The sequence below is a fragment of the Camelus ferus genome, chromosome 7 (genome assembly GCF_009834535.1).
Source record: "Camelus ferus isolate YT-003-E chromosome 7, BCGSAC_Cfer_1.0, whole genome shotgun sequence".
NCBI classification, from domain to species: Eukaryota; Metazoa; Chordata; class Mammalia; order Artiodactyla; family Camelidae; genus Camelus; species Camelus ferus.
The window spans coordinates 74688837-74702097 of record NC_045702.1 but is presented as its reverse complement, the minus strand read 5'-3'; the positions used below and the strand labels follow the sequence as shown (position 1 = coordinate 74702097).

Below are 13261 nucleotides of genomic sequence, written 5' to 3'. Positions count from 1 at the left end.
CCACACAAATTTATTAGCGAATGTGTGTGGCTGGTGGGCACTTCACAACGCCTCGAAGCTTGGAGTCAGATGGGCACCACTACCCTCATTTCCTGCTCACTTGGATTTTTGCATGCTACCTGCGTGGTTCAGCAGCCACTGAACACCTGGCTTTGCGAAGATGTGTTGTGATCAGAAGGAACGTGGTAGAAGCTGATGTCAAAACTGAACTACCTCAGATTGGAAGTTGGCATGGTGTCCGACAGGTGTCGCCCTGTTTCCCTTGACAATCCTGTCCCACAGTGACCTGGGAGCTCTCCTTGGCACCCTGGGGCACTTTGGTCTAGAGTTTGGGAGCCACAAAAGAAGAAGAAATAAAGGTATAGATGTCTGATGCAAATTTAGCCAAAAGTTCCAGCCACAAAAACAACTGGCTGGTTTAGCTCTCCAGGAAGCCAGTCTTGCTTTCGCCTTGTCTACACCCAATAGGACTCTCAGTTTCAAAACCTCTTCTCTCACCGGGGCTGTACACAGAGTTCCTGTTTCCTTTTGGAGAACAGCAGGATGTTCTCAGCTCCTATGCATGGCAAAGGAAAAAGGCAAGCCCTAATCATGAAGTAAATGATGAAAATCACCTTTGCTGGTTTGGGTTCCTAGTTCTGTCCATTTTCCGAATTCCCTTTGAATTTTCCTTCATGCTTTCCAAGGCAGTGGTTCTCCAGAATTTTATCATTGTAACTTCTTATCTGTGTGCTCCTCAGAGCAAGGGAGAGAGAAGCCATACTAGAAAACTTGAAACAGAATCTTCATGACCCTCTTTAAACATAAAATTTCTTATCATAAAATTGGAGGGCTGCATTCTGTTTCATAACGCGTCTGTCTGTGTTGATAGGAAAGCTGTGGTTTGAATGAGGTACCATTACATGAAGTTGATGCTCCAGGAACTTGAGCCATATCTGTCCTGTGGATTTGAATATTCTGGGCATTCCCCTAGTTTGGGATACACAGCAAATGCAATTAAGGGTGACAAATATTACAGCCAACAAAGAAGGGGCATTTCATCAAAAGGGCCAGAAGCAGCCACACCCTTGGTCTCTGGGGCTGCTGTCTGGGTCCTTGTTGGGTCCCTGCTGCAGCCCCCTCTGGGGGGACTGGCTCCCCTCCTTGGCCAGCCCCCCCCCCATGCCTTCTGTCTGGGATAACCCCCTCAGAAAGTTCTACAAGCAGTAGTTCTCTGGGATGAAGAAAGTTGCTGTCTTCCTTTCTGTTATTTTTCTCTTCTTGTAGCTCACTAAGGATTGCACTTTACGCACAGACGAGATCTACGCCCCAACAAGCCAGGCAGCCTTCTGTACAAGGATGCTCTGTGACAGGCAGATTTCACTCTGACCCTGACCCTGAGGGGAGAAGTGGGAGAAGACAGCTGTGGGGTGCTGGTGGACACCTCGAACCTCCCTGGTGCTGCTGTCCTGGAGACAGAGTCAGATCCAAATGTAGATGCAGGAAGATGTAGATCCAAACAGACATTTTATAATGTGACGCTGTCATTGTCCTGCCCTCGCAATACACATTTCAGTGTCCTGATTTCATGCCATCTCGGCCAGAGCCTCCTTTCACCTACCCAAAGGCAAAGCCAACTCCCCAAAGGTTTAATGGGCTCTTTTTATTTGCAGCCAGCTAGCCAGATGCATCAGGATGGAACAGAACAAAGTAAAGAGCAAAGAATTTCAGGCCACAAGGAAACTGTAGGATCCATTTAAATTTTGTGGGAAGAGTCATTAGGAGAATCTAGAATTGCTGGAAGCTAACTAACTATAATTCTTTTTAAAACTGAAAAAGTGAAAGTAGATTTGGCTTGGCTAAAAACTTCCTTGAACCTAATTTTTGTGACGTTTAAATGTTCATCTCTAAAGGTCCATTTGGATTTGTGTCTGTTTCAGGTGGTCATGGGAACTGGCATTTCGGCTGGGTTTAACTTGAAAGAATCATACAATGTGGATGTCGTTGGAACACTTCCTCTGGGGTAGGAAAACAGTTTGAAGTAACAGTGTGACTTGAATAATCAATGGATCTATAATTTCTAACTACTGCTTTAGTATTGTTGCAATAAAAAATCTTTTTTCTCCTATGTATCAACTAGCTGAGGAATTGGAGGGTGGGGTGGGTTTTTTGGGTTTTTTTTTTTAACGTGTGTTGGGGTGGGGGTTATTGTGGTAAAAAATACTTAAAATCTCCTATTTTAATCGTTTTTATGTGTATGGTTCTGTAGTGTTAAGTATATTTACACTGTTGTAAAACAGATCTCCAGAACTTTTTCATTTTGCAAATCTAAAATTCTACACCATTAAACAGTAACTCTCCATTCTCCCTCCCGCCAGTCCCAACTTTCTGTCTCTGTGAACTTGACTACTCTAGTGCCTCATGTAAGTGGAATCAGACACTACTGAGGTTTTTATGGACAGGCTTATTTCATTTAGCATAATGTCTTCAAGGTGCATCCATGTTGTAGCGTGTGGCAGGATTTCCTTCCTCTTTAAAATGGAATAAAATTGCACTGTGTGTGTGTACCACGTTTTGTTTATCCATTCATCTGTCAGTGGACATCTAGGTTGCTTTCCCCTCCTAGCTATTGTGAATAATGCTGCTGTGAGCACAGATGGGCAACTATCTCTTCAAGACCCTGCTTTAAGTACTTTGGGATATATACATAGAAGTGGGGTTGCTGGATCATATGATAGTTCTATTTTAACTTTTAGGGGAACTTCCATGCTGTCTTCCATAGTGGTTGCACCATGTTAACTGGCATGTGGTTTTTCATTTTGTTTCCTGTTGTTTAGCATTTGTTGGTATTTTAGATCTCTTCTTGGGTGGCATAGGAATTAAGAGCAAAAAAACCTAAATGTAACCTGCCACTTACTAGCTTTGTGATGTTGGGCAAGTCATTTATCCTCCCCAAGCCTCAATTTCCTCCCCTGCCAGGGAAGCATGACAGTGAATGCGTCTCTCAAGGGCAATGGGAGAGCTGCCGGAGGTGATGCGTGTAAAGCAGCCCGTGTGGCACCCGGCATGCACCGTGCTTGTTGAGACCTGTTAATGTAAAGTTCTGTGGCTCATTTCAATGAGTTTTCTAGCTTCGAATCACGTATTACTTCTTTGCTTCATCTGTTTTTCTCTTATCTAATTCTACATTTTAAAAATGTCCCTATTTTTATATTTGAAGGAGCAAGAGTGACTACGAGCCTCTCCTGGTCTCCATTCCTCTCTGACACTCTCTGGCTGTCTCTGTATCTCTCTATGTGCCTCTGTCTTTCTGTCTCTGGTACTGTCTCTTTCTCGCCACCCTCTTCTCTGTTTCCAAAAGAGCAGAGTCGGACATTTGCCCAGATGTTGGACGTTGACAGGACCTGGCATATTCCATCAGGCCTTGCCTCTGGAAACATATATGAATCTCCAGGGAGGCACAGGGAGCAGGAGTTGCTCTTTAAGCCAGAGTTCAACACAGGGAGTGAATGTTAAAAGAGGAAGCCAGCACTTGACTTCAGAATGATGAATTGCTTTCATAAACATGGTACTTGGGATTCCGTGTACAGGTGTCGCACAGCAATAACCTGGCTTTTCTGTTTGGACCTGTAATTTTTAAAGTGCTTTTATACCCACCGTGTCAGTTGATTCCTCACAATAACACAGTTGATGACTATGTTATCTTCATTTAACAGGCAAGAAGATTGATTCATTTAATCTCATTTATTTAGCATATGTTTATTGAGTGCCTGTTATGTGCCAGAGACACAGCAGTTAAAAACAAAACAAACAGGCAAGCAAAAGAGTCTTTGCTCTCCTGAAGCTTGTATTCTACTAGGAGAGACAGACAATAAATCAGTAGTGAGTTGTGCTATGAAGACAAGGGAAGCCAGCTGTTTGAGGGGCTGGCTTGCTGTTTGAGGTAGGGTATCAGAGAAGGCGACACTTGAGAGACCTGAGTGAGGTTCGGTGAGTCCCAGCCGGGACCCGGAACTCAGTCTTCTGATACCCGGTCGCGTGCTCTTTCCGTTACCTCCCCCCTGGGTCTCTAACGTTAGTCATGGCATAAACATGAGTCTTTGGATCCAGTAGATAACCCTATTCAGTAACTAATCACGAATAATTTAAGTGTGAATTCTCACACTTAGATTTCTCCTTTTAAATATCCACACACCACCGTAATTCCGACCTAACACCTTCCTTTTCCTTTTCCTATTGCATTATACCCAAAGAGGTTGCTTTCCCTCTATTGTGAGAGCTAAACTTTTTTTAAAAAATAGGAACATTTTACCTCTTTGAAACTTGGCTTCCCAGAAACTTTATCTTTCTGGAACTTTATCCAAAACCAAGCAGGCAACCAATAATGCCTACCTAACTGCCCATCTGCCTACAGCCGTGCTAATTCAGTGAGCGGTAGGTCTGACTGCCGAGTAACAGTGACTTAAAACAACATCCTGATTGTGCAGGGTTCAGCATTGTAGGTGGGGCTCAGCTGAGCGGTTGTCTCTCTCAAGGTCTCTGGCAGCTGCAGACGTCTGAGTGGGTGACTGATGCCAGAGGAGCCAAGAGGGCTTCGCTCACCTGTCTGACAGCTCAGCCCGAGTGGCTGGAGCATCTGCGGACGGGTTGGCATCTTCCCTCACGTGGGGCTCCAGGAGGGTAGCCAGACTCTTCACTGTCGGCTCATACAACATCACTTCCACCACATTCTGTCAGGGGAAATCACAAGGCTGGCCCAGATTCAGCCTTTAGATGGGGAGCAGCACACACTAGTGTGGAAGGAATTGTCGGTGGTTGTGTTTCAAAACAAAGTACCACACTTATCTACACACACACACACACACATATGCACAGTACAGTGTCCAGAAAGTGACAGTGGGCTGTTAAAGATCCCGTTCATGGCAGTGTATCATGTCTCTTGGTTTACTTCTCTTAACTCATTGCAGCTCTTTTCTCATATTCAGTTCTCATACGCTTATTCCTCAGGCCCCAACGTGCTGCGAGGCCCTCCCCACCCTGGTCAATGCTTATGCAGCCAAGTGCAGGGGAATCATGATAAGCTCAGTAGTCAGACCCCCTGGGTTTGAGTCCCTGCTCCATCTTCAGCAAAGTACTTAACATCTTGCAAGCATCCACTTTTTCACATATAAATTGGGATCATAATGGCACCTGTCTAAAAGCGTTGTGAGGACAAATGAGATGACATCTATCAAGCATGTTGCACACAATCGAAGCTTAATGTATGTTAGGTTCCTTTCCTTTGCTCCCCTCCCTTCCACACACCCCACAACCTGAGACAGCCCTTTGTCAATGGGATACGACACAGTGTGAGAAATAGGTGTGAAGAGGCGGGTTCTCCATGGTTTTTGTTGTGCTTAGTAGACGAGCTGTTTGACCTTGGGCAAGTTGCTTGACCCCGCAATGCCTCATTTTCCTCACCTGTGAAATGGGGATTATCATGGTCCTGAGCTCACAGTGCATTGGAGATGGATAAGCCCAGGATTGGGCACAGAGGAAGCACCTAATAAATAATTGTAATTGTAAAAGTAATAATATTGTGCATCAGTTAATGTTGTTATTATTATTTAGACCAGTGCCTTGAACTGGAGCAGGTGCGTTTGAAAACCTCTGTTGCCCCTCCCCCCGTACCATTCTAGGGAATGCCTATTCTGTTCTTTTAGGACAAAGGTGCCAAACTACAGGAATGCGCCACAACAATTAGGTTCCCTAATGGGGAGCTGCAGGAGCTGCACTTTCGGGCCCTCCAGATTCCCAGGTGAGAACCAAGGAGTATAATCTGGTGCTGCTCCTTTTTCATGTCAGAAACTCACTTAAGGGATCCAGGGAAGAAGCAGAGTCCTTACATCAGGTAGCAGGAAGAGCACTGAGTACCCATGTCACTGGGTAGTAATTCTCCACTGAGATAGCCCTGGTCCAGCGCCCTCCTCACCTCGGTCTTTGGTTCGAGTGTCCTGTGTCATCTGAGCTCTTCTCTGACCTTCTCTTCTTCCTGCTCTCAGTCTTACTTACACCTGCCACAGGGCTGCCGGAGGTGTGAGGTTACTCCTTTTCTAAATCGCCATCTGATCTCTGCTATTAACCCCTCGGGTAGAAAGCTGGCACTCTGGGGCTGGGGCCTGGAAAGAACCTCTGTGTGTCAAGGAGGGACCTCCTTTTTGCTGAACAGATATCCAGGCATTGGTCACCTCATTTGCAAATAATGCTCCCCAAAAATGCTCCCGTCTAGTTGCATGTGTTCTTCCAGTGGTCACAATGCCCAGGGTTAAAGTCAGCTTCCCTTTCCAGGCTGCTGCCTCCAGCCAATCCGGACACCAGCCTCTTCCACCTCGTGTACGTGGATGCCATCGCCATAGCCATCGTTGGATTTTCAGTGACCATCTCGATGGCCAAGACTCTGGCAAATAAACATGGCTATCAGGTTGACGGCAATCAGGTAAAAGTCATTAATTTCCTGCACATATTTCATAGTACGATCATGCTCTACTGTGGAAGGCAAAAGAACTGGATCTATCTTGGTAGAAAAAAATTTAGTTTGATGATGGATGTATTTGAAGCATGTATTTATTCATCACTTCAATTTTTCCATGGTTTATGTGCATTACATGATCTGAGCACTGAGGTGCGGCATCCTACCTCACCTCATCAGCAGGGGTCCAGCTAGAAAGGTGAAATCTCCAATCTAAGGCTTACAGTTTGCCGTACTCTTCTAGGTGCCATCCCTATTTGTAAAGCTCACAGCTTGAGAATTGAATGTTTTTCCAGAACCATTTTTACATCACAGGAAGCCTTCACTTTTTTCATTGAACTTTGAGTTTATGATCATCGCTCAAACTCCATAATATATTCTTTGCCACCTTCTTATATAAGATAGCTGCAGGTAAAGTATTTAATCTGAACATGACAAGCTGTCATTGTGGCATGATTACATCTACTTTAGCATGCTGTGTATGTCTCAGAGGAGACTAATGCTCCATATTCATTCGAGACAGTGATCCAACTAGAAAGACTGGAGGTTGCCCTGAGATCAGGACTCACTGGTCCCGAGAGGACCAGGCAATGATGAGCAAGAGCCTAGGCATCTAAAAGATGCCAGTAGTCCTACCCACCAATAACTTTCTCTTAAATAACAAAAATATCTTGTCACTTTTGCTGCAGTTTTCTTTAAAAAAAAAAATTGTGTAGAGAGTGTGTTTGAGAAAGAGGGGGCTGGGTGGTGAGTGCAGCATTTATCCCCAACACAATTAAGATTCAAAGTGTTTTTCTCCCACCTTAGATTATGCAGTAATTCCTGTTTTGATCTTGTGCTACACAAATTCTTTTATTTGAAAAGAGAATGAAGAGACAGCCTGTGCTACTGAAAATGTACATTATATGGGCCATCAGGTCTGTCTTCCTGAAAAATGACTGATCTCTTTTGTGCTTTGTTTCCACATGGAAAAGGAGCTCATTGCCCTGGGACTGTGCAATTCCATTGGCTCACTCTTCCAGACTTTTTCAATTTCATGCTCCTTGTCTCGAAGCCTTGTCCAGGAGGGAACTGGAGGGAAGACACAGGTGTGTATGCAGCTGGTTGCTAAGGACTGGTGATTTGGGTATACACTTTAATCTCTTGATTCTATTCTGCCTGAAGACCGACACTCCAGTGAGCTGTATATGAATCAGAGAAAGGCATGACTGGTTGAAGCAAATCACAAAGAACTGAATCTACAGGAAAGGGGTATATTCTCCAGTCAAATTGAAAAATTACTCAACACTCCCTGCTACCAGTAAACCTCAAAGTTCAGACATAGGATGTTGTCATGACACCCTGAGAGTGAGTATCAGCAGGATGCCAGCACCGCCCAGTAGCACCTTCTGCAGTGATGGAAATGTTCAATATTTGCACTGTCCAATATGGCAGCCACTAGCCACATGTGACTCTTGGGCATTTGAAACGTGACTAGTGCAACCAAGACCTGAATTTTAGATTTTATTTAATTTTACTCCTTAAAAAAAAATTTAAATAGCCACATGAGGCTAGTGGCTCCCCAACTGGACAGCAAAATCTTGTCTGAACTCTTCTGGCCCTTGTGGATCTTGGGTCAGTAACCAGACATCTTTCTCCCACCCCTGGGAAGGGCATTTCAGCTTCTGTTTAAAAGCTCTAAGAAGAACTAAAACCTCAGGGAGTGGAAAGGAGTTACAGGTTTATGTGATGGTTTGGATGACTTATGCAAAGCCATATCTTCCCACTGGTGATTATCAAAAGACTAAGACCAACCTGTGTCCCACCTCCTGTTCAGCTCTCCTGAACGTCCCTTCCACGTGTCTTCTCTCATCCAGCTTGCAGGTTGTTTGGCCTCGCTAATGATTCTGCTGGTGATATTAGCCACTGGATTCCTCTTTGAATCATTACCCCAGGTGTGTAGCTTGGACTTGGTGTGAGGTTTTACTGCGGGTGGAGATTATGCTCTATTTCTTTATTTTTGTGGTTGTCTCTGGGTTTTTACTGTAACCCCAGCAAAGTGGTATGAGAAAGGCTCAAGTCTCAGATCAATATCCTACTCCACAATCTGCCAGCACCTGGGACCTAGGGAAAGCCATCTCAGTATCTCTGGTTCTCAGTTTCCTTACCTGCAAAGTGAGGGGTTTGGACTGGCTAATCTCCAAGGTCCCTTCTCTCTTTGAACTTCTGTGACTTTATACTTAGTTAAAAATTTGAGATGACCTACACTCATAAGACATTTGTTTACTGATGCACTGAATCTAGTGGAGCTCAGGAACCATACAGAGCAGAGAAAAATCATACTGTAGGAAACCAGAGGTGAAATCATTCCTTGTACTGAGTTCACTCTGAACCTCTTGACCACCAGGCAGGTTTCCTACTAGGATATAAGCCTGGTTTTCCGAAGCCCATTTTAACTAACCGGGTCCTGAAAAGTCCGGTGTTCTTGGCTCTAGACGTACCATCACTGCCGCGTAGGAAGTGAGTGGGGAGAGGACGTGGGGAGGGCAGCAGGACGGTGAGGAGCCAGCAGAGGGAGTCTCTGGACGCAGGAGGAGAGGCATGCGTGGATGTGCTGTGTTTCAGGCTGTGCTGTCGGCCATTGTGATCGTCAACCTGAAAGGAATGTTTATGCAATTCTCAGATCTCCCCTTTTTCTGGAGAACCAGCAAAATAGAGCTGGTAAGTAACAAAGGTGATCGTCAGCTGACTATGTCATAGCAACAAATGGGTTGTTGCTGATAAAAACGTGAGAAAGATAAGTTACTGTGGTCAGTTGTTATATGCAGTATCCAGTTAGACAAGGTTAGGTACTCTGTATGTATGTGTGTGTGTGTAACTCTTAGGACATTGTCCATGTGGTTCTACATATAGCTCTGTGTCTTTTGTTTAGACCATCTGGCTTACCACTTTTGTTTCCTCCCTGTTCCTGGGATTGGACTATGGTTTGATTACGGCTGTGATCATTGCACTGCTGACCGTGATTTACAGAACACAGAGGTGAGTGCACGGTTGGGTGGGGATGTGTGTTCTGCCTGAGATCGTAGCACTGACTTTAAATGTAGACCAAGGCTGACCTGGTCAAAGTAAGCTCTTTGGTTACTCCCTATCAGCATGAGAGGGAGCTGAGGACTTATGGGACCTGTTGACTAAATAACCAAAATGCCAAATAAAAAAACTCAGTATGCAGAGGAGGGTATATAGCTCAGTGGTAGAGTGCTTGCTTAGCATGCATGAGGTCCTGGGTTCAATCCCCAGTACCTTCATAAAAAAAAAAAACTCAATATGATGTTGCCAGATGCTCTACTGTTTCACAGTTTGTAATTCCATCAGTGATTTTCCTCAAAGAACCTAATTTCTGTCATGGTTCCTGCCATTCAAGCCACAGTGGGTCCCTGGCTTATTTACCCTCATTTGAATGAACTGTGAGTTCTTGCAGTTTGCTTTGGCACCAGTGCTGACGTGGGTTTTGCTGACATGGAGCCGACTCTGACTCCAGGTGATCATGTGCGAGGCTTCAGTTGTCCTTTCCTTTACCCTGAGCCATTACCTCCTGTCATCTCTTCTCCTAGTAGTAAGCTGAGCCCCCTGAGGAAGGCATAAAATAACTTTTTAAAAAATACTGTGTTCATGATAAATAAATATATCACTATAAAGACCGCAAAGGAAACATTATGTTTCTATAGAAATAGCCTGACTTTGGGGAGGGTAGAGCTCAGTGGTAGAGTGCCTGCTTAGCATGCACGACGTCTTGGGTTCAATCCCCAGTACCTCCACTAAGAAATAAATAAGTAAATAAAACCTAATTACCCACCCCCACCAAAATAAAAATGAATAAATAAAATAAAAATAGAAAAGCATCACTCAGAAAATATGTAGCATAACCATTGTATAGGAAAAATTGACTGAAATGTTAAAAAAAAAAAAAAAAAAAACAGCCTGACTTTAGAGGCTTTAACCCTGGGTTCAAGACCTAGCTGCACCCTCTGTAAGCTCTGTGATTTTATGTGACCTCTTGGAACCTCAGTCTCTGCCTCTGTAAATTGGGACTAACATTTGCTGCCTCAGAGAGTCACAGTAAGGTTCAAATGAGACTAATGCACATGAAATGCTTAGCACAGGGACTGATACACACTATGCACCCAACAAATTCAACACGAGGGGACTGGAAAGGCAGTTAGTCTAATTATTGCCTATAGTTGCAAATCATGTGATAGTTCTTAAAGTTTTGAATGTGATATGTTGAAAGGCTACTGGACGGAGATGTTAACCTTTATCTGCAGAACAATGCTCCCCACTCTTCAGAGCAGGAAATGAGCATTTTACTTGTCAAAAATGACCTAGAGAGAAATATTGACAACATGTGGAATCTAAGCTCAAGAATTAGGGGAGAGGGCATAGCTCAGTGGTAGAGCACATGCTTACCATGCACAGGGTCCTAGGTTCAATCCCCAGTACCTCCATTAAAAAAAAAAGTAAATAAATATACCTAATTACCTACCCCTCTTCAAAAAAGAAATAAAATGAAAATAAATAAATAAATCTATTAAGCTCAAGAATTATACTATTTTTTATAACGAACTCTACACTGTTCCCCATTTTTATGTTAAAAAAAAGTTCCCCTCATTTTTATAAAGAACATTATTAGTACATGCAAGAGTTCATTATCTCAGAGCTTTGGTGGACATCATGCTTTTAAAGTATCTATAGTCTTTAACAAGCCATGGTAGAGAATTCGAGGGGTTTTTTTCCACTTTTTTTTTTTAAACCAAATAGAATTTTATGATTTCTTACCATAAATTTTAAAGTTAGGCAGGGTTCTTTTTCTTCTGCTCTACTTCTTTTTCTCTGCCAAATAATTAATTAAAGTTTATTTTTTATGTCCTGTCCCTTGGTGGTGACTGTGCTGGATCCTTGTAGGTTAGAGTCTGGGGAGCCAGCACGCGGGCTTCTTGTTTATTTTCACTGCTTCTTTCCCTGTAATTAGGACACACTGTCCAGAGGAGGCTGGTGTTTCACTGGCTTTGCTCGTCTTCCCAACTCCCAGGTTCCCTCCAAGCCCACATGGTTAAGGGACAATCAGTTCATCAGCAAACAGTCCTTGATGCCTCCTCCATGCAGGCGCTGTGGGTAACACTGTAAAGGTGACAGAAATTCAGCTTCTGCTCCCAAAGTGGGGAAAACATATTACAATGTTAAAATAATTATAATCTTAATTGGACAGATTTTTTGAGGGACTGCTGTGTTCCCAAGGAGGTGCTAGACTCTAGGGACATTGCCGTAAAGACCGGTCCTTCGCATTCTCCTGAGGATGACAGGACCTGATGATGATGAGATGATGCTGTCATGATAATGAAATAGTGGTGGCACTGAGTGATTGTAGTTAGTCACGTGCCTGGCTCTGTGCAGAGATCCGCCCTCCACGTCACTTCTTCCTTCCCTCCCAGTGACTGTTAGCATCCCTGATTCACAGATACGGAAACTGAGGCCTAGACTGATGGAGTAACTTACCCAAGGTCACTCAGTAAGCATAGGCAGTGACTCAAATACGAGTTTTTGTGAACCTGGAGGCTAACTCTTAATCAGCATTTTATAATCCATCTTCAAGAAATTAAAATACACAGTTAGCAGTGCGTCAGTAGGTGTAAGCAAGGCACAAGCGGTAATAAGCGTAAGAGAAGCCCAAGTAAAACCCCATCAGAGTTCATCAAAAGAGACTTTCTTGCTCCTTGGGTGATTAGGAAAGAAACAAGGAGTATTTAGACCTGAGGAAATGGGGCTGAAGTGTTCTCCAGACGGTCACGACGGCATTTTCCCCATCTGCCTGCTGAAACCCTCATACTTCGAGACCGCACTCCCCCAACCAAGGAGATCTCACCTTCCCTGGTGTCCCCACCGCCACACCATGGTCGTCCAGCACCTCGTATCTCCCAGTTACTTGTGGACTCCTGTGGTCCGTGTGTCTACCACCTCCCTTCCCCCGCCCCCCGGCACTAGATTGTAACATGTGGACAGTATTTTGAGTCTCTTTAGAAGGTTTTCTCATAATCAAGGACTTAACTGAGCCTTTTATCTACAACCTCAGTCATTGCTATTTGTTGACAGACGTCACTAGACTGTGCTCACCTTGATTGTGGAGGCAAGCCCTGGAGTCCAGGACCATCCAGTGTGTGTGTGTTCTCTGGAGTCTCCTTGAGGGAATCCTCCAGAATAAACAGCTGATGTTCGTGCTATAGATTTAACTCACAAGGCACTTGCACCTATACACTGAGAGGCCCCAGGGCAGAGTAGCAAGACCATGGATTGTCGAAGCAAAGACCTGGAGCCATAATCTGGCTCTGCTAAGCTCGCTGACATTGAACAACTCACCTAACCCCACTGTGCCTCAGTTACTCATCTGCACGATGGCAGAAATAAGGCCAGTGGGATTTTTCATGCAGTATAATAAGGTAATACCAAGTGCTTAAGAAGTAGCACTTGTCATCATTACAGTGTCTAATTTGAGCCAGACTGTCCTATAAAAAGAGTTAGCAATTTGTGCTCTCAAAAAATAATGTTTAAAATCTATTCACACCAAACTTAAGAATACTCTGCTGATTTGAGAATTTTGTTTTCTCCTGACACCTTCCGTTGACTACTGCCCCTCCATGAGTTCGAGACTCTTATTAGAGACAAAATGAAAATCTCCCCTCCTTTAGAATTAGAGCAGGAATACAACTCTACCTGCTGAGGGACATGAAGATGAGTTACACATGT

At 44.0% G+C, this 13261-nt stretch overlaps 1 protein-coding gene across 6 annotated transcripts in view; it reads left to right on the top strand.

Moving 5' to 3' along the window:
• The window catches only part of SLC26A5 (solute carrier family 26 member 5), a 52284-nt gene that overhangs the window by 27943 nt on the left and 11080 nt on the right, over positions 1-13261 (top strand). For all 6 annotated transcript variants that reach the window (XM_032484165.1, XM_032484166.1, XM_032484167.1 and 3 more), the window contains 6 exons: positions 1920-2002; positions 6307-6454; positions 7462-7575; positions 8344-8421; positions 9092-9187; positions 9399-9505. In XM_032484165.1, the coding sequence (XP_032340056.1) occupies positions 1920-2002; positions 6307-6454; positions 7462-7575; positions 8344-8421; positions 9092-9187; positions 9399-9505 (626 nt within the window). The remainder of the gene's footprint in view (positions 1-1919; positions 2003-6306; positions 6455-7461; positions 7576-8343; positions 8422-9091; positions 9188-9398; positions 9506-13261) is intronic.